This window comes from Giraffa tippelskirchi, chromosome 2, assembly GCF_054371585.1.
Source record: "Giraffa tippelskirchi isolate mGirTip1 chromosome 2, T2T-mGirTip1v1.2.pri, whole genome shotgun sequence".
Lineage (NCBI taxonomy): Eukaryota > Metazoa > Chordata > Mammalia > Artiodactyla > Giraffidae > Giraffa > Giraffa tippelskirchi.
Window position 1 is genome coordinate 153,799,542 of NC_137276.1, and position 27,136 is coordinate 153,826,677.

At 41.7% G+C, this 27,136-nt stretch overlaps 1 protein-coding gene across 1 annotated transcript in view; it reads right to left on the bottom strand.

Annotated features, from left to right (window-relative positions):
* Window positions 1-330: 330 nt before the first annotated feature.
* The window catches only part of LIPH (lipase H), a 49,955-nt gene continuing 23,149 nt past the window's right edge, over window positions 331-27,136 (bottom strand). Inside the window, exons 4-10 of the mRNA XM_081571367.1 lie at window positions 24,561-24,662; window positions 22,262-22,351; window positions 18,794-18,961; window positions 17,183-17,278; window positions 15,207-15,318; window positions 2,160-2,333; window positions 331-513 (exon numbers count right to left, since the gene is read on the bottom strand). Of these exons, the coding sequence (XP_081427493.1) occupies window positions 426-513; window positions 2,160-2,333; window positions 15,207-15,318; window positions 17,183-17,278; window positions 18,794-18,961; window positions 22,262-22,351; window positions 24,561-24,662 (830 nt within the window). The 3' untranslated portion in view covers window positions 331-425. The remainder of the gene's footprint in view (window positions 514-2,159; window positions 2,334-15,206; window positions 15,319-17,182; window positions 17,279-18,793; window positions 18,962-22,261; window positions 22,352-24,560; window positions 24,663-27,136) is intronic.

Genomic DNA, 27,136 nt, shown 5'->3' on the forward strand with positions numbered 1-27,136 from the left:
AGCCTGGAAGGATCCGGCATGGGGTCAAGTCCAAAGTGAGGTCTCCAGCCAGTGCCAGTCCTTCCCTTAAGATGCTTGGATGGCCACTGTGATGGGCAGAACTGCCCGAGTGACAAGCAGCAGAATCGACAGGTCGGAACAAAGGAGGCCCCAGGACACAGCCTAACACAGTGCGGGGCCGTCGGGAACCTAGCTATTTCTGATTTGCCCTACTTAGAGACTCCCTTCCCAGGACTGTTTCATAATCCAAGGTTGTTTGACATTTTGCAGTGTGACATCCATAGGACATTACTGTAAAAGAAAAAAAAAACAACCCTAGTTATTCCATACTTTTTGTGCCTTGAGGAAAAGATGAAGTGAAGCTTTAAAAAGCCTGCAGTTGTAGCGTTCTTGATGTTACTGGTACTCAGGTGTCCTGACAACAATTACAGTTGCAGCTTTGGGCAAAGAATAGGTTGGAAGACTGTTTCAACATTTTCCATCAGTACAAGATCATACCGACATAACTGGGGCCTGTAAAAACAAAATGAAATATCCCTGTCAATGCAATGATAAAAACACCCTATTCTAGTAAATTGTACAATCTCTTTCAGATATAAAATTACTTAGCAATTATTTTTAATGTTCTAGGAAAATGCTTGCAGTAAATAAGCAAAGTCATAGAAACAACAGGAAGTAAACTAACACAACTTTGTAAAGCAACTATATGTCAATAAAAATTGATTAAAAATAAGAAATCAGGGTGTTAAAATTTATTTACCACATAATTTCAACTAGATTTAAAAAAATAGAAGATTAAAAAAATTAAGCAAAAATTTTGACAGTGGTTGCCTCTGAATTATGATGTTATCTATGATATTCTTCTTCTTAACACTTTTTGTACTTTTCAGACTTATTAAATGAATATATATTCCTGTGATAATCAGGAAAGAAGTATTAAAAGGTCCCAGTTTGGAGTTCCCTGGTGATCCAGTGGTTAAGAATCCGCCTGCCAATGCAGGGGACACGGGTTCGATGGCTGGTCCAGGAAGATCGCATATGCTGTGTGAGCAATTAAGCCCATGGGCCTAGAGCCCGTGCTCCACAACAAGAGAAGCCACCACAATGAGAAGCCTAAGCATCACAACTGGGGAAAGCCCCTGTGCAGCAATGAAGACCCAGCATAGCCAAAAATACATAAATAAAAAAAAGTTCCAGTTTTAAGATATAATAACTATCCTCAGGGGGTGGGAGGGGGTGGGACTTGTATTATTAAATGTTTTAAAGTATCCTAAACATTCAGGAAAAAGGAATTTATAAATGTAAAGCAATAACTGTTCACATCATTTTCTGTCTCTCCGTCCACAGGTTGACTGCAAGGACTATATGTAAGTGTGGCACTACTCACAAAACATACATACCATCACAGCTTTGCTCTTTCTCCCCCTTTGTCTTTGCCTCTCTCTGTACACACAAATACACACTGTTTATTTTTTCTGAACCAACTGAGAATAGGTTGTTCACCCCTTTAATACTTCAGCCTGTATTTCCTAAGAACAAAGACCTCCTCAGTGCAGTTATCAAATTTAACATTGATATGTACTTTTATCCTGTATCAATGCAATAAAATTTTTCAAGTTTTCTGTACCTTTTTTAATGCTGGGCTGTGTTTTATCAGTTTGCCAAGTTATATGAGGCTTTCTTTTGTACAACAGAGTATCAGCTTGCAAAAAACACGGGTAGAGTGCTAAGGAAGAATTGTTTAAACATATAACAACATTATTTCTTTGAGTTATTGGCCCCCTTTTTTTTGGCCCTTTTATCTTTAAGTGCATACCAGTAAATTTTTCTTGGATTACTGGGCAACTTTTCTTTTAATATTTATTTTTAACTGATTTTTATTTATTTGGCTGCTCTGGGTCTTCATTGCAGCATGTGGGATCTAGTTCCCTGACCAGGGATCAAACCCAGCCCCCTCAAACCCCCATTGTGAGAGTGGACCTCAGCCATGGACCACTAGGGAAGTCCCTAGGAAACTTAATCAAATCTAGTTTTGGAAAACCCTTCACTTCTTTCATTGTGATTACTGAAATCCTGTTGAAACATCAGACCAAGCAGACTGGACAGGAGTCAATAACATTATGGAAAACAAGAGCCTGTCAGACCCTGCCTCAGCTTACCTCTCTGGATGGCCAAGTGACCTTAACTTCATTCGGAGAATCCTGAGCTTGTACCTTGGGCCAATTACAGATCCTGTAGAGAACACCAAGGAAATGGCTGCCACTTTATCCAGATCTTGATTGAATCTTGCAAGCAGGCTCACTTGGTGGTATTTCTGAAATGTTGCAGGTTCACTGGAAGGAAGAAAGGATATATTTTTAAGTGAATCTAAATTACCAATGAAAGAAAACCATTTGAAGCCTACAGATCACTCATTAGCAGGGAGCTATTTGACCCCATAGCCTGCACTAGCTGACTTTCATGACCAAAGTCCATTGGATTCCAAAGAATCAGCATAAGTGAAGCTGCTGACCCCAGGACTGATGAAATGCTGTGACACTGGAAAGGTGTGTGCTGCCTACCTGCTATAGGTCAGACAACTTCCTTGTCTCTTGACACATATTTTCAGTCCCCTGAAAAATTCTGCAAGGTATTACTGTCTTTATTTTACAGACAAGGAAACAGATGCTCTCAGAGCTTAAGCTCACTCAGGTCACAGGGCTTATCTATACCAGTGAAGGAAGAAAAACTCGGTTCTGGCTGAGTTCAAAATTATGGTTTCTCCATTGAACTGCATTGTTAGATGCATAGGTATATTTTTTAGCCAAACTAGATACTAATTTAGAAGTTGTGCTTAAGCATATATTTTTTCAGTTCTGCCTCTCAAGGGTAACCTCAAATTAAAATAGCTGCATCACAGGTTCCAATAATTTTTTCTAAGTGTGTGGAGATGTTTCCTACAATTAGAATCCCAAATTGAGCCTAGGGCGTGTCCAAAGGAGTTTTAGCTGGGTACTGTCCCTCTGGGGAGCTGGGAGGGTAGGCTATGGAGAAATGATTGCTCCAGAAATGAATCCTTATTGGAGATGGAGGTGAGGAGGTGCTTGTCGCCCCAGCCTCACTGACAGCCTCACTGTCAGTCTTGTGGAAAGCAGAAGTGCTACACATAGAACTAATCTAAAAGGTTGCCCAGATTTTGGTTTCTAAACACCATCTCCACAAAAAAGGAACTAGGGCTCCCTGGAGAAATGGTTGATTTCAGGGCTAGGGCAGGGAAAGCACAAAGTGATCCTAGAATGATATGTATGTCAAAAAGTACGAAATACTCAAAGAATGATAGAGATGTTCAAAAGAATATGGAATCACTTCAGACCCATTAAGATGGCTACTGTAGGAGAAAAACAAAAACCAAAATAAGTGTTGATGCAAGTATGGAAAAATTGGAACCCTTGTATGTATTGGTGGGAATGTAAAATAGTACAGCCACTATGACAAACAGTATGAAGGCTCCTCAAAAAATTTAAAGTAGAACCACCACATGATCCAACAATTCTACTTCTAGGTGTATACTGAAAAGAATTGAAAGCAAGATCTCAAACAGATATTTGCACACCCATGATCATAGCAGCATTATTATACTAGGTAAAAGGTGAAAGCAACTCAAATGTCCATCAATGGATAAACAGATTTTTTAAATGTGATTTGTACATACAATGGAATATTATTCAGTTTTAGAAAGAAAAGAAATCCTCTCACATGGTACAACATGAATGAGCCTTGAGGACATTATGCTAAATGAAATAAAACAAGTCACAAAAAAATAAATATCGTTTGAGTCCACTTATATGTTGTATCTAAAGTAGTCAAAGTCACAGAAACAGAAAGTAGAATGGTGGTTGCCAGAAAATAGGGGAAAGGATAAATAGATGTTATTTAATAAGTTTCAGTTTTGCTGCTACTGCTGCTTCGTCACTAAGTCATGTCTGACTCTTCGGGACCCCATGGACTGTAACCCACTAGGCTCCTCTGTCCATGAGGTTCTCCAGGCAAGAACACTGGGGTGGGTTGCCATTTCTTTCTCCAGGGGATCTTCCTGGAGATCCCCAGGGATTGAATCCTCGTCTCCTTTCTTTACCAACTGAGCCATCTGGAAAGCCCCAACTGAGGATAAGTCTCCACTAATAAAATAAAAATCCAGGAATCCATATTGATATAAACCAAGAAATGAATAAATAAGTGAGAAGAGAATGCCTTTCCTAAATGTTGAATTAGAAAAATCACCATATGGCAGCCATCAGAGTAATAATTCAACCAAGGAACATTAAAACTAGTGGGTAAAAGTTTGAGGAGTAATGGACAATTTACATGGTCTCAAAGTACCCAGTCACAAAATACGGTGGAGAAACTTGGCAGAAATTACCTTAATCAATTGATCCACATTAATGAAACAAACCAAAATTGTGAGCCTCCTAACAGGATGCACTGAGACAGACATGACATCACCTTTGTGGTGTCCTTGCCAAAGATGCATGACCTGAATCTAATCATGAGGAAACATCAGGGAAACCCAAACTGAAGACATGCTAAAAATAATCGACCTGTAATCTTCAAAAGTGTCAAGGTCAAAAGAGTTGAGGAAAGGCAGAAGAACTGTTCCAAAGTGAAGACTAAAGAAACAGGACTACCAAATGCAGCCAGGGATCCTGAACTGAATCCCTTTGCTACAAAGGATGTTTATTAGGACAATTAATAAAGCTAGAATGGGGTCTCAGGATCAGTTCAGTTCAGTCACTCAGTTGTGTCCGACTCTTTGCGACCCCGTGGACTGCAGCACGCCAGGCCTCCCTGTCCATCACCAACTCCTGGAGTTTACTCAAGCTCATGTCCATTGAGTTGGCGATGCCATCCAACCATCTCATCCTCTGTCATCCCCTTCTCCTCCCACCTAAATCTTTCCCAGCATCAAGGTCTTTTCAAATGAGTCAGCTCTTCCCATCAGGTGGCCAAAGTGCTGTAGTTTCAGCTTCAACATCAGTCCTTCCAATGAGCACTCAGGATTGATCTCCTTTAGGATGGATTGATTGGATCTCCTTGCAGTCCAAGGGACTCTCAAGATTCTACTCCAACACCACAGTTCAAAAGCATCAATTCTTCAGCACTCAACTTTCTTTATAGTCCAACTTTCACATCCATACATGACTACTGGAAAAACAATAGCCTTGACTAGATGAACCTTTGTTGGCAAAGTAATGTTTCTGCTTTTTCATATGCTGTCTAGGTTGGTCATAACTTTCCTTCCAAGGAGTAAGCATCTTTTAATTTCATGGCTGCAGTCACCATCTGCAGTGATTTTGGAGCCTCCAAAAATAAAGTCAGCCACTGTTTCCACTCTTTCCCCACCTATTTGCCATGAAGTGATGGGACCGGATGCTATGATCTTAGTTTTCTGAATGTTGAGCTTTAAGCCAACTTTTTCACTCTCCTCTTTCACTTTTACCAAGAAGCTCTTTAAGTCTTCTTCACTTTCTGTCATAAGGGTGGTGTCATCTGCATATCTGAGGGTATTGCTATTTCTCCTGGCAATCTTGATTCCAGCTTGTGCTTCATCCAGCCCAGTGTTTCTCATGATGTACTCTGCATACAAGTTAAATAAGCAGGGTGACAATATACAGCCTTGATGTACTCCTTTTCCTATTTGGAACCAGTCTGTTGGTTCCAAACAGGATCAGGATCAGATGGTAGCAATGGATCAATGATATTCTCTTATTCTGATGGTCAATTGTGGTTATGTAGGAGAGGGTCCTTATTTGTAGAAAACACACACTATGGTACTATGGGTTGATGAGCCTACATGTTGGTGACAACTATAGAATGGTTCAGAAAAAGAAAAAGCTCATAGTACTACTGCAACTTTTCTATAAACTTTAATTTTTCACAATAAAGAGAAAAAAAAACTAATAGGAAAGGAGTAGTTTAACCAAAAAGGGTTATAAACAGTTCAACTCTGGTCCTCTCTTGATCAGTCTAGCAAGGGGAAAAGTGATCCTTCCCACTTCTCCAAGGGCAGCTGTGGAACCAGGAAAAGGTAGGGACTCCAGGAGAAGGTGATGCCACCTGCAGATGGCAGAATACACTGGGGGTGCTAGGGAGGTGAGACAGGATAAAGGAGACCTGGATCTGATCAGGTTGTCTGTGAGTGCAGGTAAGATGTCCTCTTCCACCAAGAGGGATGTCTGGAGATACACAGGGGGCACTAACCAAGGTTGGATTCATACAAGAATAAATAGAGTAAGAGCCAGTGAACTATGGGTTCTGGCAGTATGGTGCACTAAATACCCTATAAACAACTCATAAGAGTAAATACAATTATAAACAACAACAACGGAAGTTAAAAACCTTTTAAATTGCGTTGAACTAAGAACAAAGGAAAGAATACTGAGAAACCCTCAAAATACATGAAAGCAGAAATCCAAATAGACAAGGGGAATACTGAAATCACCCTAGGTTGGTCTTTTTTGGAACTTAGTAAGCTTGAGCTTCAATATTCATGGCCTTGCAGTGCAGTAGGACATATAACAAAGTCTATGGGCCCCTCAAGGTCAGGAGTTGAAAAGGAGACGTCTGGAGGGGAAGAGTGAACTAAACATGAATTTGAAATAAACAACCTTCTACCACCTCAGGGGACAGAAAATTCCCCACCTCAAATCTTGACACTATACGAAGCTAAGATGCAGATTGCCCTTCATGTGGGTCAGCAGTTCCACTTCAAACTACCTGTGGTCCGAAGAAACCTCAGGTTTAAAAAGTAAAGCCGTCCCAGATTGATGCTATCTCCAGGAACTAAACTGACGCAAACACAAATCCCTTCTATAGAAATCTACTTCTACTCAGATCCTCAAAGAATTCCCGCACATAGTAAAATAATTACAATAATGATAAAGGCATTTGAAAGAGAGCGGGGGAAAGCCACGGGTTTCGGGCTTTATGACCGCTAGCTGCAGGCAGAAGGATGCAGGCGGGAAGATGCGCGGGTGTCCTAGGTTCTGGCTGGCGGGGCGGCAACAGCAGCCTGGTCCACACGGCGCCTGTGCAGCAGCTGCAGGCAGGAGGCTCCTCCGCCCTGCCTGGGTGCGAGTGAGGAGGCCCTAAGGGAGGAGGCCGGTAGAAGTGAAGTGAACGTGGGGGTTTGCGACAACCGAAGCGATCTTCCCAGGGGAACCGCGTGCACCGGGCAGAACCAGGGCACCCCCTGCTCTGCAGACAGCGGGAAGGCAGCCCACCTGCCCGTCCCCTATGCACCAGACCCTGATGGACCCAGAATGCTAACTGCGAAAAGAAACAGGAACAAATACAAAAGATGAGAATGTTAAAACCTATCAAGATTTCTCAGAATTGTCAAAGAGCACACAAATATGTGCTTACATGAAGAAAATGTGATGCAAGAAGTACAGCAGTCAAGGAACCTGATAAGGAAGCACTTGCCGGTGACTGTCAGTCTCAGTCAAGGGTTTCACTGTGGAATTTCAAACTGCAAAGGGATATGGGAAAACATTTAGGCACAGACCCCCAAAATAATGCCCCATAAAAGGGAAGAAAACCAAAGGAAGTCCACCACTGAATGCTCCTGTTCTAGGGAAGCGGGGAAATTGGCCAGAGCAGCCTGACTTCCCATAATGTCCTCAAGAAGAGCCAGACTATCACCCTCATGCTGCAGCTTAAGAGTATTTTGCTGTTTCAAACTAAAAATTGTCTTGAGGAGGAAAAGTCTGTTTTCCAGTGCTTTAGGGAACATCACACATTGAAGACTTACGTTCACCTGTCTGAATAACAACCAAGAAAAGCTGCAGGAGCAAATTCTCTTAAGACAGGAATTTTAAAATGAGACATGACAGAACTTCCCTGGTGTCGGGTGGCTAAGATTCCGTACTCCTAATGCAGGGAACCAGGGTTTGATTTCGGGTCAGGGAACTAGATCCCACATGCCGCAACTGAGAGTTCGAATGCCACAACTAAAGATCCTGCATGCCACAATGAAAGTCCCACCATGCCACAACTAAGATTGGGAGTGGCCACATAAATAAATATTTAAAAAAAAGAAACAACTCCAAAGGGATTAAAGACCTAAATGTGAGACATAAAACTATAAAAGCCTTGTACCCAGAATATATACAGAACTTTTGCAACTCAAAAATAAACAGCTAATTAGCCTAGTTTAAAAATGGGTAAGGTACACAAAAATATGCACCCAGATATCTTTAACAGCTTTATCCAAAACTACCAAGACGGGGACTTTACTGGAGGAAAAAACCTGCCAAGATGGAACTGCCTGGTTCCTAGTGGATTGGGACTGTGTGTGCTTTCATTGCTGAGGGTGCAGGTTCAATCCCTGGCTAGGGAACTGAGATCCTGCAAACCTCTCAGTGAGGCCAAAATTTTTTTTTAATTAATTAATTTTTAAAAAGCTGCCAAGATGTCTTTTGTAGGTAAATGGATAAATAAAATGTGATAAACCAGCTTGTCATTGGTGCTGTTGTTTAGTTGCTAAGTCGTGTACGATACTTTGCCATCCATGGACTATAGCCTGCCAGGCTCCTCTGGCCATGGGATTTCCCAGAAAAGAATACTGGAGTGGGTTGCCATTCCCTTCTCCAGGGGATCTTTATGACCCAGGGATAGAAACCAAGTCTCCTGCATTGCAGGCAAATTCTCTACCACTGAGCCACCAGGGAAGCCCATGATATATCAGACAATAGAAAAGGAAACGAAGGTAAAAGAAAATGAGCTGTCAAGTAATGAAAAAAAAAAAATGGAGGAACTCTAAATGCTTATTACTAAGTGAAAGAAGATAATCTGAAAAGGTTACCTACTGTATGATTCTAATTATTTGACATTCTGGAAAACGCAAAACTATGGAAACAGTTAAAAAAAAAAAAGCAGTGGTTGCCAGTGGTTGGGGAAAGGAGGGATGAATAGGCGGAGCACAAATTTTTAGGGCAGTGGAGTTATCCTGTGATCCTACAATGACAGACATATGTCATTGTACCTTTGACAAAACTCGTAGAATATGCAATGCCAACGATGAACCCTAATGTAAACTATGGACTTTGGGTAAGAATAACATATCAATGTAGATTCTTCAGTTGTAACAAATGTACTATGCTGTTGCCAGACTTTGGTTCTGAGGGAGGCTGTCCCTATGCGGGGGCAAAAAGAATATGGGAAATCACTGTATTTTCTGCTCAGTTTTTCTGTGTACTTAAAACTGCTCTAAAAAATAAAGTCTATTTAAAGGGAAAAATGGGCTTCTGTGACAGTAAAGAATCTGCCCGCAATGCAGGAGACCCGGGTTTGATCCCTGGATTGGGACGATCCCCTGGAGAAGGGAATGGATACCTGTTGCGGTCCTTTAATGGACCAGAACCTAGTGGTCCAGAGTCGACGGTAAGAAAGTAAAAGAGAGAAAGAGGCTGATAGCCTGAGGGAGAGAGAGAGAGATAGAGAGAAAGGGAGAGAGAGAAAGAAAGACACGGGGACCCAAGCCTCTGGTGGAGGAAGGGTGCTTTAATGATCTTTCTGTGAGTATATATATGCTGTTACACAAGAAATTTCTTTCAACAATGATAAAGATCAGAAAACCAAATGTACAGCAACCGTTACCAAGGGAACAAGGGATTAATAATAGTCACAAGGTCAGGAGACAATCCATATCTCAAGAAAGAGGATCGAGACTAACCAGTTTTGTCATAAGGAGAATGTTTACTGAAGGAGATTCAAGCCTGTCTCATCCTAGGACCTCAGTCCTGGGAGCGGTGTGCTGTTCAACTGATAAGGAACAGAGGATTTATGAGAAACAGCACGTAGGAATCCTGTTAAACATTCTCCGATAGATATGTACTCCAGTATTCTTTTTTTTTTAATTTATTTATTTCTTAATTGAAGGATAATTGCTTTACAGAATTTTGTTGTTTTTTGTCAAACCTCAGCATGAATCAGCCATAGGTATACATATATCCCCTCCCTTTTGAACCTCCCTCCCATCTCCCTTCCCATCCTACCCCCCTAGGTTGATACAGAGCCCCTGTTTGAGTTTCCTGAGACATACAGAAAATTCCCCTTAGCTATCTATTTTACATATGGTAATGTAAGTTTCCATGTTACTCTCTCCATACATCTCACCCTCTCCTCCCCTCTCCCCATGTCCATAAGTCTATTCTCTATGTTTCTCCACTGCTGCCCTGTAAATAAATTCTTCAGTACCATTTTTCTAGATTCCGCATATATGCATTAGAATACAATATTTATCTTTCTCTTTCTGACTTACTTCACTCTGTATAATAGGCCCTAGGTTCATCCACCTCATTAGAACTGACTCAAATGCATTCCTTTTTATGATTACCCACTCCAGTATTCTTGCATGGAGAATTCTAAGGACAGAGGAGCCTGGAAGGCTACAGTCTATGGGGTTGCAAAGAGTCAGACACAACTGACTAACAAAAGGAAAAATGGGTAAGGAATCTGAACAGACATTTCTCCAAAAAGCTATACAAATGGCCCACAAGCACATGAAAGATACTCAACATTATTAATCATTAGGAAATTGCAAATCAAAACCACAATGTGATATCATGTAATGCCCATGAGAATGGCTGTAACAAAAGACAGACATGGATGAATGGATAAAAAAAAATGTGATGTATATATATACAGGAAATATTGACAGTGAAAGTGAAAGTCGCTCAGTCGTGTCCGACTCTTTGTGACCCCATGGACTATACAGTCCATGGAATTCTCCAGGCCAGAATACTGGAGTGGGTGGTCTTTCCCTCTGCAGGGGACCTTCCCAACCCAGGAATCAAACCCAGGTTTCCTGCACTGTGGGCAGATTCTTTACCAGTTGAGCCACAAGGGAAGCCCGAGAATACTGGACTGGATAGCCTATCCCTTCTCTAGTGCATCTTCCTGACCCAGGAATCAAACTAGGGTCTCCTGCACTGCAGGTAGATTCTTTACCAACTGAGCTATCAGGGAAGCCCAGTGGAATATTATTCAGTCTTAAAAAGAAAGGAAATTCTGATCACAAGCTGTAACATGGACAAAACTTGAGGACATAATGCTAGGTGAAAAAAGCCAGTCACAAAAGGACAAATACTGTATGATTCAACTCATATGATGTCTCTGTGCTGCTATGTCGCTTCAGTCATGTCTGACTCTTGGTGACCCCATAGACTATAGCCCAACAGGTTCCTCTGTGCATGGGATTCTTCAGGCAAGAGCACTGGAGCAGGTTGCCATGCCCTCCTCCAGGGGATCTTCCTGATGCAGGGATCAAACCTGCATATCCTGCATTGGCAGGTGGATTCTTTACCACTGAGCCACCAGGAATCCCATAATGTATCTAAAGCAATCAAATTCATAAAAACAGGACAATGGCGGTTGCTATTGGAAATGGCAATTTTTATTTAATGGATATAGAGTTTCAGGTTTTCAAGGTGAAAGTTCTGGAGATCTGTTTCACAGCAATGTGAACACGCTTAATAAGGAACTGTACACTTAAACATGATTAAGATGGTAAATTTTATGGGTTTCTTAATTATAATTTAAAAGAAAAGTCTTAAAAGACTGGTGATAAGAGTCGTGGCAAGGATGTGGAGGAAATGGAACTTTCATACATTTGGAGGGAGCGTAAAATGGTGCATCCTTTTTTGAAAACAGTTTGGTAGAAGTTCCTCAGAAAGTTAAACACAAAGTTCTGTATGAGCAAGAGAGTCCACTCCTAGGTATATACCCAAGAAAAATGAAAACCTATGTCCACACAAAAACCTGTACATACATGTTCATAGCAGCATTATTGAGAACAGCCAAAAGCAGAAAGAACCCAAATATCCATCAACTGGTGAATGGGTAAATAAAATGCAGTATGAGTGAGCAGACTGTGCAGTGGACGCTTGCTGAGCCAGAGGTCAGTGGATCAAAATAAAATATGGAAAACCCATACAACAGAATATCATTCAGCCATAAAAAGGAATGAAGTACTGATAAATGCCACAACATAGATGAATCTTAAAAATATCACATAAAGAAAAAAAAAAGCCACATATTGTATGATTCCCTTTATATGACATGCCTAGAATAGAAAAGTCTATAAAAACAGAGAGCAGATTAGTGGTTGGCAGGAGCTGGCCAGGAGGAAGGAATGCGGAATTACTACTGACAAGTATGGGGTTTCTTTTTGGGATGACAAAAATGCTCTGAAATCAGATGGTATTGATGGTTTCATGTTTTGTAAATATACTAAAACCCCCTGAATTACAAACTTTCAAAAGGTAAATTTTATGGTATGTGAACTATATCTGAATTTTTTAAGGTTAAAAAAATTAGAAATACATTTGAATCATGTATACAGGGAGAATCAACAGGCAAGTAATATCCTTGAATGTGACTTCATATGTGCCCACTGTCTGGTAAGACTGAATAAACTCAAGCTGTGTGTGTGTGTGTGTGTGTGTGTGTGTGTGTGCGCGCGTGGGTGTGTGTGTGTTAGTCGCTCAGTCATGTCTGACTCTTTGTGACCCCATGGACTGGAGGCCACGAGGCTCCTCTGTCCATGAAACTGTCCAGGCAAGAATACTGAAGTGGGTTGCCATGCCCTTCTCCAGGTTATCTCCCCAACCCAGGGACTGAACCCAGGTCTCCTGCATTGCAGGCAGATTCTTTACCATTTGAGCTACCCAGAAAGCCCCCCAAACTCAAGGTACATACCCTAATATTATTTTCCTTTTCTTAAATTGTAAAGATCCTGAATACTAAAATGTTAAAGTTTACCTGGCAAAAGAAAGAAAAGTAGCCATAATCTCACCACAAAATAGAACAAATATTTACTTTTTTCCCATATATCCTCTGATCGGTGGTAACCTTTTCACAGACGTAACTAAAATAGAAATGACTGAAAATGACTTTAAAAAGATATTAAGCTCTCTATCTTAATCAAGAAACAAGCCTTCATAAAAGAAAGAAAGAAACCTCCAAATTCAGGAATTCCTACTTGGGAGAAATTTACTATATAAAATTCAAATTTCCAAGACATGTAAAGCAAATACATAACCCAAGTTTTGCTCCTCATAGAACTGCAGTCTCCCTGCTGTTTCTTAGACTCTCCAGGTGAGGGCTCTGCCCACCTTTCTCAATGAAGCCTATAAAGTACCTGAAACTGGTTTCTCAAGATGGGGCCCCTAGCAGTTCCCTCCCTGAAAATGTGGACTGAGGGATCTTGGTGCTGAAAAGAGTGTGAAATTGGCCAAATCCCCTGCCCTCTCTGAGCCTCAGTTTCCTCATATATAAAATAGGGATGGTTATACCACCTCACAGGGTTTTAGTGAGAGCTACATTAACCACAGTCTGTAATGTGCTTGGTTCAATAAACAAAGGCTGTTATTATGTTCCAAGGATGCATTTGAAAAAGTCACTTACAGGGAATTCCCTGGCAGTCCACTGGGTAGGATTCTGCACTTTCCCTGCTGAGGGTTCAAATTCAATCCCTGGTTAAGAAACTAAGACCCCATAAACCACTTGTTATGGCCAAAAAGAACCCCCACACCTTCCCTATTTATCTGCACAGTGAGCCAGCCCATAAGACAATCGCCCGTTTCAGATGACCTTCTACATGGTCCTCTATGAATGAGGTCAAGAGACAATACAAGTGTCCAGAAGATAAAAGGACACAGGAAACATCTCCTGAGTAAACGAATGAAATGAGTCTCAAATGCTTTTGCTTAAATTAAAAGGTTTGGGGATTTCCCTCCTTTTTTCTTGATTATAGAAGTAACAGAAGAAAAAATTAATAGTTCTTTTAAAACTATATATATACAACAGCACAGAAAACTGAAAAGGAAGGAGAAACTTTAGAAAGGACTCATATCCCTTCCACCCAAGGGGCAATCTAACTTATTTTGACATGATTCTTTTTCATTATTTTGACATTGTTGTGCTAGTTGTATACTCTATATGATTTTATAAAATATAACTTAATTTTTTCCACTTAGTGCATTATAAGCATTTCATTTAATGTTTCATAAATAACTTCAATACTTGAATAATGTTTTATTATATGGGAATATTTAACAATTTCCCCATCATTGAACTTTCAGGATTTTCCCAATTTTCTATTGCAAAATACATTTTCCAAGTGTCAGAAACATGCATATATGTTTGTGTATATATGTATATTATGAGCTCAGACAAGAATAGAAATGTATGTGTGTGAGTGGGTGCCTTTGGGCATGGGATGGTTGGGATGTGGCAGGGGTTTGGACTTTTATGTCACATATTTCTTTCCTGCTTTAAATTGTTTACAGTGAGCAGGGATGACTTTTGTAATTAGATGTTTAAGCAAACCTAGAGGCTGTCATACTAAGTAAAGTAAGTCAGACAGAGAAAGAGAAATCTGGTATGATAAAAAAGAAATGATACAAATGAACTTATTTACAAAGCAGATTCACAGACTTAGAGAACAAACTGATGGTCACCAGCGGAGAGGAATGAGAGGAAGGGATAGTTGGGGAGTTTGGGATCGACATGTACACATTGCTATATTTAAAATGGATAACCAGGAATTCCCTGGTGGTACAATGGATAAGAATCCACCTGCCAATGCAAGGGACACGGGTTTGATCCCTGGTCGGGGAAAATTCCACATGCTGTGGGGCAACTAAGCTCTAAGCCGACATTCCTAGTGCCTGTGCTTCACAACAAGAGAAGCCACCGCAGTGAGAAGCTTGCACACCACAGCTAGAGAGTAGCTCCCACTCACCTGCGCACAGCACAGACCCAGCACAGACAATAAATAAATAAAGTTATTTAAAAAATAAAACGGATAACCAACAAGGACCTACTGTATAGCACAGAGAACTCTGCTCACTATTATACAACAACATAAATGGGGAAAGAATTTGGAGGGGAAAAAAAAGGGAAGGAAGGAGGAGAGGGAAGAAAGGAGGAAAGGGAGGGAGAAAGAAGCGGGGAAGGAAAGTAGAAGGAAAGAAAATTTCTGCACCAGTTCCATTTGTAAAGAGTCTGAAAGATCAAGAGCCACGAAGTGACATATCCCTTTATATCTTTCAGAGGACAAAGACATATACAGTTCTATGATTAAAAAGTTGATATATTTGGAATTTAACTTCTCTGAACAAAAAAGAAAGTAGCAAGTTGCAAATAATCCTAGCCCAACTTACTGATTGATTTTGGATTCTGTCGTGTTTCCAGCTTTGTCTTTCAATTTGATTGTAATGGATCCTCTTCTTACGTCCTTATTCCAGGTTATAATATCCACAAAGTAATGATATACTTCAAAACAGGGAGAAAGCATGGTGTGAGAGAAATATTCCCAAATGCTTTCCTGAATGTTCAGTTCCTAAAAACCTGACCTACCTAATAACTAGGTCTCTTTTTCCCTTCCTCTCTAGTTTTTCTGCAAAGATTCAGGGCAGAATTTTCCAATATTTCTCTCTATTCTCTTTGGTAAAGATGGCCTGAGTGATGGCAGAACTCAATGGTATCCAGTTGCCATGTTTAGGCACCACTCTTGGATCAGTGTTCCCACGTTATTGACTAAAGTCTCATGGCCTGCTGCCAAGTATGATTGATTCACCACAAGTCCTGCCCATTTTAGAATAAACTAAATAGGGGGCCATGTGGAGATGCTCAACAGCTGACAAGGCCTTCCTCAGTCTGGGTCATGCCCACTAGCCTACCCAGCCTCCCTCATCTCTGCCCTAGTCATGCCATACCACCTGCACTGCCATACTCTCTCTTGTGTCTGGGCTTTGTCCCCTTTGCCAATTCATCCTTCAGGTTTTGACTTAATGCACTTCCTCGAGAAGGCCTTCACTGATGCTCAGACTAAGTCAGGTCTCTCTCAGAGTTCTTATCATGCTCTGGTATTCTCCCCTCAGTAGTCAGCATACTTTACTGTATTTACAAAATACAAGAAAAATGATAATCAAAAAAGTGGTAAATGAATGTGTATATCCATGCAAATATTGCCTGTGTGATGTCTTATGGGGTTAAAAAAAAAGCTAAAATATATTAATGCTACAACAATAACTGGGAAGGGACGATGATTCCTTTGTAATCCCAGCAGAAATACCAATTGATACCCATTGCTGGCTTGCTTGCTAAGTCACTTCAGTCGTGTCCGACTCTGTGTGACCCCATAGACTGTAGCCTGCCAGCTGTCCATGGGATTCTCCAGGCAAGAATACTGGCGTGGGTTGCCGTTTCCGTCTCCAGTTGATACCCATTAATTCCTACTGAATGAACGAGGGCACATAACATGTCCAGAGAACTTCTCTTCCTACGTACTCTTTGCTCCCCAAGGTCAAGAATGATCTGGAAAGATTGGGATCCCACCATGATAGTCAAATTTACTACCTCTGGGTCAGACTTGCAGAGGTGAAGGGTGAAGAGGTTCAGGGAGATGACAGTCCTATGAGGGAATAACGTCAGCCATGGAGTTGCTGTTAAATGACCTGTTATTACTCAGGAACTTGTCCCATTTGGATCAGGCAGATACCAAACCCTGAGCTGCCACACATGCTCCAAAAGAGGAGGGAAACCTGTTGATGCGCAGCCTCCTTTATAAGGGAGACTCCCAAGGAAAGTGAAAAGGGAGATAAGATTGTAAGAAGTACATCTACTCAGGGAAATTCCTACTTGCTTCCTAGGGCATCTAATCATCTGCTGGCCTATTTAGCTTCCATCTTGAATACGCAACATCTCTCAATGTCTTTAGAAGGTCATTGTGGCTACTTTGGAGCTGGAATTGGCCTATAGATATGGCTGACAGCCAATTTTTCCTAGTCATAACCTCATGTCTCAAGCAAATTTTCTGGAAGATCTTAGTAATTAGAATGGCCATCCAGTGGAGCTAACAACTATGACTTGTTGAGATTTTAGTTCTTAAAATCCAGAAGGTAGGCATGATTGTCCCCCATTTTACCAAGCAGAACTTTGAGACTCAGAGAGGTTAAATGTCTTGGTCATACAGCTGTTGTGTGGTAGAGTCAAGATTCAACCTAGATCCTTCCAGCTCCAAAGTCCATGCTTCACCACGGCCTTCATGTGCCAAGAAGTAACCAGGAAGCTGAGACTCAGGCATTCCAAAAATGAAAGAGTTGGGCGGCAGCAAACAAGCACATTCACCACTCACTGCAGAAGGGTTTCTCCTCAGCTGTGTCAAAGAATGCTTTAATCATAGGAGGATCCCCCTCCCTTAAATAGTCTTTCCAGTTATCAGCATAATAGCCTATAAAACAAGTCAGAAAAGTGTAACGTCAACATGTGTTCTATGAACATAAAAGCAGTTGAGGAGACTAAACAGTAGGCTTGACTGCCACCACTGCCGAGACAATCCCCCTCATACCCACCCCCATGGTGAGGACCTGCAGGGCCACCAGGGCATCTGCCTCCCCAGCAGCCCCCTTACTTTTTTCACAGTCCTAGCCCTAAGAGCTGGGGCTTGTAAAAGGATCCTCCAGTGACTTTTCCCCTCTTTCTACTGACACTACATCACCCAGCCCTGGTTCTCAGTAGCAGGGGTGTGGGGAGTGACACCCACTGAAAACTAAAAATGTGCTGTGCTTAGTCGCTCAGTCATGTCCAACTCTTTGCAACCCCATGGACTATAGTCCACCAGGCTCCTCTCTCCATGGAATTTTCCAGGCAAGAATACTGGAGTGAGTTGCCATGCCCTTCTCCAGGAGATCTTCTCAACCCAGGGATCGAGCCCAGGTCTCCCACTTTGCAGGCAGATTCTTTACCGACTGAGCCACCAGGGAAGTCCTAGACTAAAAACAGCACTGATATTTTTCAGTAATACCTTCATTATCTAGATTATTTAAAACAGATTGAGGTTTATACCTAGAGCAGCATCACTTTTGCAAAACAATGCGCTTTCTTGAAGAACTATAATTGGGCCCCTAAACTGCACAGAACTTGGAATGGCCATGTGACTATGTCAAGAGGCAAGAGAACGTCCTTCTTTGTGACTGTGCCAGCAGGAATGAGGCTAAGGGCTGGCACTGGGGCCTCTCTCTCTCCCCTTTTCCCACTGTTTAGGGAGTGGCCTCCACATTCTGGGATCCAGGCATCAGTATTTTTTAAAATCTCCATATTCAAATATACAGTCAAGGTTGAGAACCCCTTGTCTATAGCCTGCCCTGATGTTAATTTGAGTTTTTCCTTTGGAAACAATTAGAAAATTGTCATGACCATTTAGTTGTGAAGTCTTCACCACCTGGAATATTTCCCTTAGCAAATATCCAAATAGCCTCCATGGTTATTACCCCAGCTCACCCTGTGTTTGTGTACATTCACAGAACACCAGAGTGTGATGTGGGAGCATTAACAGATATGACTTGTTAGAAGGGGTCACCCTGTAAGACTCTCCCTCAACAGAGAGGTTGTATGCCAGGATAAGGGTGTTCCTAACCCCACGGGAGCAGACTACGTAAGGTGAAACTCTTGTGGAACCTTCTTTTTCTTGCTAGAATAAAGCATTCAGGGAGGTGGCACTCCCTTCTGGATGAAATCCTTTATAGACTGCTTTTATAACATTCTTTAGTATCAGGAGACTCCAGAGTACTTCACAGAACTATTGGCTAGAAAAAGCTAAGGAAATTAAGACACAGGATATTCAGACCCATCTTTAGATGGAACACAGGATATTCAGGCCTGTTTTTAGATGGTTAAAATGGTGCTGAGATTCTACCAGAAATTAGCTCTTTGTTAATCAGAGTGGGAAACTGCTGGCTGGACTTACCCAGAATGGGACAGGGCTCCGTCTGTGATATGCCACAGTTGACACACTTGCCATTCCTATAATCCTGGTAGGAGTCACAGGGATACGCGGTGATGGCACAGTTCTCTCTCAAGGAAGAAAGGTACAGGTACACAGACCTCTGGTGGTCACACTTAAAATACTGCATTCCTTGGTTGTATAAGGAATAATCAAAGAATAGTTGTAGCATTTAGTAATAAACAGTGCATCGCATATTATTTTTTGTTCTTTGTAAAATTTATTTGGCTGCACCAAGTCTTAGCTGTGGCACATGGGATCTTTAGTTGGGGCATGTGGGATCCAGCTCCCCAACGAGGGATCGAACCCAGCCCCCAGCACTGAGAGCACAGAGCCCCAGACACTGGACCACTAGGGAAGTCCCTCACATGTTGTTCATCCACATAATTGATTATGTTTCTTATACACCAGGCACTGTGCTAATAGCTCCAGTGTACTTGATTCCATTTAATTGTTACAAAACCCAATAGATCAGGATTCATGCTGACAAATGGTAAGCGACAAGAAGAGATGCATGATTATCCCCATTTTACCTGGCAGAACATTGAGACTCAGAGATGTTCAAGGATTTGACTTTGTCCTTCCTTTGTCACTGAAATGTCAGGGTAGTCAGAGATCCCTTGGAGGTTTTCAGCAGAAAGAAGCACATTTAAACCAGGAAAGATATCAGAGAAAGAAGGCACTGGGGAACAATTGGTAGAGAAAGACCCCCAAGGAGGGCAAAGAGAGGAGGTAGCTGTGGAAAAGCATGGAGGGTGCTTCCCCCTAGGGTTGGATGGAGAAATGGATGTAAAGACCAACTTTGTGATCTAAGGTTAGGATAGATAACAAGGCTCCTTCAGGTGGGACCTTGATCTAGGTACAAAAGTCAAACCTAGCTCAGCTCTGAGAGGTGAGGTTTTATAGCTTGGGAGGTATTTGGAATAGAAGCACAAGGAGTGATCATAAGGGAGTCAGCAGGAGATAAGCATGAGGCTTTTCTGGCATTACTGAGGGTCTTGAGGGCCATGGAGAAGTGAGCAAGTTTGCCTGGACCTTGTACTCGATCAACAAGAATCCATGATTTCTTCAGAATGTGCCCAAGCAAAGATAGGGGCTCACATGGCAGAGACCTAAGGGCCTGGGGGCACACAGGGTGCTCATGAGAGCAGATAAGTGGCAGGGGCTCCAGCTCTGCTACAAAGGTGAAAGGTGAAGTGAGAGGAGCTGAATAGGATGTGGCACTGAAAGCCATAAATGGGCAAGAAGAGGTGACAGACAAATGCAGGTTAATTCTTGGCGGGTGACATGTGCTACGATGATGAGAGGAGGGTGATGAAGCACAGAAGACTTGGAACTGATGAAGGACTAGAGTACAGAGAGGTTTGTCTGAAGGTCGATAGGTCAGATGGTGAAGTCACGTAGAAATGGGAACTGGGTCCCAAAGATGAGCACTCAAATAAGAATTTTTAAATAAGAGACAGTGAACCCCATCAGCAGAGGAGTTGTAATTGTGAGCCAGTAGTTGAAGAGGCACTGGGCGCTGGAGTCAGATCAATGTTCCTTCTTCCTCCAGAGTCCATGTATGTCCATAGAAGGAATCAGTGAAGGAGAAAAAGAAATAAACTGGGCAAAAGAGGGAAGCATGGAGCCAAGCTTGCTAGAGTAAAATCTGACAAATCAACATTTAATTATTGTTCCTGGAACCTCCACTTGCAGAAACAATGAAGTTAATAACACCATGGAGGACATCCTTTCAAAGCAAAGCACATCATCTTTGGCTGTTCATGGATGTTGTTACACTACAGTACACAGGACAGGATTTGAACACAAACCATTTATGGTACAATTGAACACACACTATTTATAGTACATTATGGTTGCCCTACTTACACCATTTCATATGGATCATTTTCAAATGCTACATCATTTCCCTGGGACCATATACAGCTATTATTTTTGTACCAAAATCTTTTTTTTTCTAGAATTATTTCCATGATTGTTTAGTTTTATCTAACAATTGTGCAATACAGATTCAGAGCACTTAGGGTTTTTTAAAAATTCTGTCCCCTCATCACACTTTAATGTTGTCCTCTACCTACCTGTATTGTGAGTTTTTTCTCATTGTAAAACTAACACATGCTCATTCAGAAAATATAACATAATAGCAAATTATGACCTAAAAATCACCTAGAAATCTAATATCCAGAAATCACCACTAATAATTATTTGGGGCATTTAATGTTTAGTCTTTTTTTCTATACTTACACATGTCCAACTATACACTTAAAAAACAAACTAGGATTATGCTGTTTAATTTTGTCTCTCTTTCACTTTGTAAATATTTCATATTCGAAATATTTTCATTAAACTAACAACATATTTTTTAAGAATTATATCCCTTTGCTTAGGGTGCACCATGCTATTTAATAATTTTTCTATGTTGGAGATTTAGATTATTTCTAAAAACTATTATAAATAATCCTGTGTTGAACATCTTTGCACTCTGATTTTTTACTGCATTTTCCATTATTTCTCTAGGAGAGATTGCCAGATATGGAATGTCTAAGTCAAAGACGTACCTTTTCAAGAGAGAGAAATAGTTCATAATAGTTTCTAATCATATGGTTATGCTTTTTTAAAGTAGTATATTTAAGTAGTAATGTTTTGTTTATAATTTATAGTTGGACCACCCCTATCATCTCAGAAAGTTTTTCAATTAATAACAATTCCACAGGGCTTCCCTGGTTGTCCAGTGGTTGAGAATCCGCCTTGCAATCCAAGGGACATGGGTCCAATTCCTGGTCCAGGAAGATTCCACATGCAACAGAACAACTAAGCCTTGCTCCACAACTACTGAGCCTGAGCTCTAGAGCCCATGAGCCACAGCTACTGAACCTACACACTGCAACTGCTGAAGCCAGAGGACCTAGAGCCTGTGCTCTGCAACAAGAGAAGCCACTGCAATGAGAAGTCCCACGCGCTGCAAAGAGAGAAAGCCTGAGTGCAGCAATGAAGACCTACCACAGCCAAAAAATAAATAAATAAATCTTAAAAAAAAAACCAACAACACAATTTCACATTGGGATTTCCCTGGTGGTCTGTCCAGTAGTTAAGAACCCACCTTGTAATGCAGGGGATGAGGGTTCAATCCCCGGTAGGGAAACTAATATTCCCACATGCCATGGGGCAGCTGGGCCTGCGTGCTACAACTACAGAGCCTGCACGCTTCAGAACTGGAGTGCCTCAGTAGAGGGCCAAGCATCACAGCAAGTCCAAGTGCCACAAAGAAAGATCCCACATGAAGCAAGGAAGATCCAAAACTAAGACCTGAAGCAGCCAAATAAATAAATAAATATTAAAAAAAAAAATCCCATATAGAATGATAATCAGATTTTTAAAATACACCCTTTTAAAACCACTGTTGTGCACAATATAAAGATCTGTACTTACCTCCAAATATTGTTTTGGGGCAACCAGGTTGATCCAATCCTCCATTTGGGTAGAAGTCTATGTTTCCTAATGGTTCCTTGTAGCCCAGTGCTAAAAGAGAATATACTATGCTTTCATACTGCTTTGAACTCTTCCCATCTCATAGCTCATTTGCCTGTAACAGGATATAGGCAGGGATTGTCTTATTCTTGTCATTGCTGCTGTTGTTGTCATTATACCTATTTAAATATTTTGTCCAAAGTTAGCCAGATAGTTAACCCACTCCAGTATTCTTGCCTGGAGAATCCCCATGGACAGAGGAGCCTGGCGGGCTACAGTCCATGGGATCACAAGGAGTCAGACACAACTGAGCGACTAAGCACAGCGCAGCAATCAGATAGCTAGAAAGTAGCGATTTCCAAGTAAGAGACTAGGAAGCTGGTAACAGAATTTATGTCTGATATTTCTGAAAATGAGAGTTTTGGTCCTCATTCACTGCATCGCTGATAAAATGATAAGTTTCATGTTTATATTTGGCTGGGACACTCTTATTGCTGGGTGCTTCCTAAGCCTCTAATTGCATTTGTGTAAGTGTTTAATGAATAAGAAACAGGAAACCTTCACTTAGTAGGAGAAATCCTTAAAATTGGGGGATCTAGGATGGTTAAAATGTTGGAAAAAACTCTTCTAGAAAATGGAGACCTAGAAAATTATAGACAGATTTAATAATTGCTTATTCTGTTTAACCTTGTAACTTCAAAGTAATCAAAAAATTCTTGATTAAAAGATTATATATATATATGAATGTATGTATATATATGTATACACACATATATAGTGTATCACTGCAATAATAATATGCGTGCATGCTCAGTCATGTCTAACTCTTTGCAACTCTATGGACTAGAGCCCGCCAGGTTCCTCTGTCCATGGGGATTCTCCAGGCAAGAATACTGGAGTGGGTTGCCATGTCCTCCTCCAGGAGACCTTCTCAACAGGGATCCAACCCTCATCTCTTACATCTCCTGCATTGCCAGGGGAGTTATTTACCAGTAGAGCCACCTGGGAAGCCCACTATTATATATTGAGACACTACATGTGTCCGTGGGTGTGATACTAGGGGTTTTATACAGTATTCTTCTAGTATTCACAATGTCTGAACAGTAACCATTGGTAAATTCAGATGAAGTAAGTTACAGATAAAGATTCTGGGGCTCAGAGGACTTACGAAACAAACGTGACACCACCAGAAAGAACAAAACCTGGGGTTTGAGTCTACCTCTGCCTGACTGCAAAACTTATACTTTTTCCCTCATTTACTTTCTTTCTAAGAACAAAAAATAAATTATTCTGTGCCATCCATAATTAAAATGGCATTGAGGTACTGCATCCAAATTAGATAACACTTCACACACTACATAGTAAAACAAGCTATTTCACAGAGACATTTATTCTAAGGCACACAATACCACCCCAGAGTGCCCATGATAGCCAGTCAAGGGTTTTTCAGGTGGTTGTATCAGAAAGGGGATGTACTACTGAAAGACCACTCTGTCATTCTGTCCCCTCTGCCCTCCCTAAATGCCTACTCCAGCTCTCCTCCCAGACATCTGGATATAAAGACCCATCTTTAACATCAGCCCAACCTCCACGTTACATACCCAGTATCGGAAATGAAATCAACATCATAAAAGACAGAAATAGCCAGGAAGATCTACAGAGAGCTGGAGAGGTATAGGCAGTTCAGAAATGCTCTGTGTGGGGACTTCCCTGGTGGTCCAGTGGCTAAGACTCTGCACTCCCAGTTCAGGGAGCCCAGGTTCATTCCCTGATCAGGGAACTAGATCCCACATGCCACAACCAAGACCCAGAGCAGCCAAATAAATAAATACATAATTTTTTTTTTTTTAAGGAAATGTTCTGTGTGGAAAGTCACAATGCTTAACTTAATCTTTCAACTTAAGGAAATAATGAGAAAGAACAAACAAAAAAACAGAAAATCATGCATCCAAACTGAGTTGCACTTATGGAAACATTTGTCCATGGTGTGCAAAACAGCCTCTCCTTGATGGGTCAAGTCGATCACTTTACAAATAAGAGATGATGAGAAGGGCACCCCCACTCCTTCAGGAGGTCCTAGATGCCTGCATAAAACCACTTCCCTTCAATCTTCCTGTGGATTTGGAAGCCTGCCCCATAAGTAAAGAGGGAATCTGGAGGAACCTGATCCGCCTCTGCATGAGCATCCCCACAGGGAGAGACTCTTTGGGAGTTTGGGGGGGTGGGGGTGGTCGCTGACCCACAAGGACAGGAATGTTACCGTCTGTGTCAGAATGGATGATGTCAACGAATTGTGCGTCTCTGGGATCTAATCTGTCCTCTGGAGGTCTCCCGTTGAATAAAGGGCCTGCAGGGTCCAGACCTGGAAGGAAAACAGAGTTGGTTTGGCAGCCCCACGCCATGAGTCACCTGCAGCCAGGCTTTTGATCCCTCCTGGTGAGGATGGTTCACAGGCTGCAGGGCACCCTCGGTGGTCAGGCACTCACATTCCCATCCTGCTGTGTCAGGCTCCTTTCCACAGCCCCATAGCCTTTTCCCACAGTGGAGGTGGTTATCCTTGCAGCACCCCCTTGAGAATGCATCCAGACTATCTTTTTACCACACCACATGGCCTGTGGACTCTTAGCTCCCCGACCAGGGATTAAACCCAAATCCTTGGCAGTGAGAGCTTGGTGTCTTAACCACTGGCCTGCCAAGGAATTCCCTGGAAATGTACCTGTGTGGGCCCCCACAGTAGGGAGTGCACAGACAAATGGGGACCAGTGATGGGGATAAACTGGTTCCTCAGGAAAAAAGCATCCAAGGGTGCATATAAAAAGTAAACACAGTACTTATGCTTATCCCGTTTTAAATAACCTAGAACTTCACTTCTCTTCCTTGTTATTAAAAAAACTCCTTTATTGTTTCCATTTTTATTCACATTTACCAGCTTACATCAGAAGCCTGGGAGGTAGGCAAGGTAGCTATTGTCATTCCTATTTTACATGTGAATGAACTGAGTTTCGAGTGTCTTAACCAGAGCCACAGCCTCACAATGCAACCACCTCTCTCTGCTGAGCTTTTTATTTCCTTTAATTGGGTTTGGCAAACTGAGTGGGTAAGTGTGAGACTCACTGGTCAGGTCAGGCATTAGACCAGGTATGGAGGAGGGAAAGAAAGTTGCGTATGTCAGTTCCTGCACAATTAACCCACCCCATAAATGCCTGAACTGATTTCTTGCTCTTGGTCAATGTCAGTGGGATGTTCCTCACCATCATTATGAAGCAGCTGCCAAAACAAGAGAGCAGCTCCTATGATGATGTAACCACACACTAAAAACAAAACACCAGAAGATCCCAAAGGCCCTTCTAACTAGAAACTTACCTGGAGTGGAAAAGGTTTCAAGGGATGTCCCCAAGTTTTTATCTATGAAGGTCATTTTAAATGACATCTCCTATCCTCCAGTGCTATAAAACCCAAGAGATAGCATCTTTGCCTCAGCAGTCCTGGTTCTAGCCCCAGTCTCTCCATTTCTCCTCAGCTAACACCCTAGATTCCTTGAGGCATATCTGCCTCCTTTTCTTATCTCCCTGTCTTTTTCTCCCCCAATTTTTCTTCCTCTTCTGTCTGCTCCCAACTGAAACTGATGTGGGAGGGGGTGGATCAATAACCAGGTACCCAAGTCCATAGGATATCAGCACAGCATTTTAAGGTGAGTACAGAGAAAAGGAGAGCGAGCCAGGCAGTCAGGCAAGAAAAGGGAAATTTATCAGAGGTAAAAGAGAGGGTGACTGGATCTTAAGGAGGACCAGCATCCTCTCTTTCTGACAGAGTCCTTCTTATACCCCACCAATGAAAAATTCTCTGAGGGGATGGTCACGTAGCCAAAGGTCTGGAATCTGGTGGTCTCACAGCTTTGAGAAGATAGGTGTCAGTGAGATAACAGGATGCCATTTGGGCAATTTGGTCAGTCTCAAGGATCGCTGTGATTTATTCTTTGTCTGCTTGGTCTACATAACGAGCCATCTTATCAGTGAGACACCATGTAGACCCTATCAAGCTTGAGAAACTCAGAACCTCAGAAACACCTTGCTGAGGAAGCCTCCCCCTCCTCACATAAAGCAGCAGCACATCCTGTCTGAGAAAATGAACAGTAAGAGCCTCAGTTTATAGCAGCCTCCAGATCCATGGCCGATAGACTGGCTTATCGTATAAAGTCCAAACCAGGGCAACTTCAAAAGTGATAAAGCTGCTATTAATAATCATGCCAGGACTGAAGACACAAATGAGGACTGTCATAGTAAACTTGGACATATGATCTCCTTAGAGAAGTCATAGCAAATGATCAGCTTACACTGTCAGCCAGAAATCACAAACTATCCTTAAAAATCTGCATATTTTGTGTGAGCAGAGATCACTGGAGTCGGATAGAGGTGATATGAGCACCAAACCTAGCATTAACCAGCTGTGTGATTTTAGGCAGGTTACTTCACTTCTCTGAACCTCAGTTTCCTTATCTGCAAAACAGAGGTAGAATTGCTACTTCAGAAGGCTTACCAAGGCACTCCTAGATCTGAATCCAGAATACTGAAATTATTATAGAACAGAAACAAAACCAACAAAATGGAGCTCTTTCTTGTTGCTCTGTGATCGCCAGCAAAGTGTCTAGCTAGGGATGCCTGGCTTTGATTACAAAATTAACCAGTTTGAGAATCTCAACAGGTGGCTTTAGGGGCCTCCCTTACTCCCATCCCAAAGGTCACCATGAACTAACTCTCCAAGGCAGTGCTATCTAATAGAAATATAATGTGAGCCACATATATTGTTTAAAATTTTCTAGCAACCACTTTTAAAAAG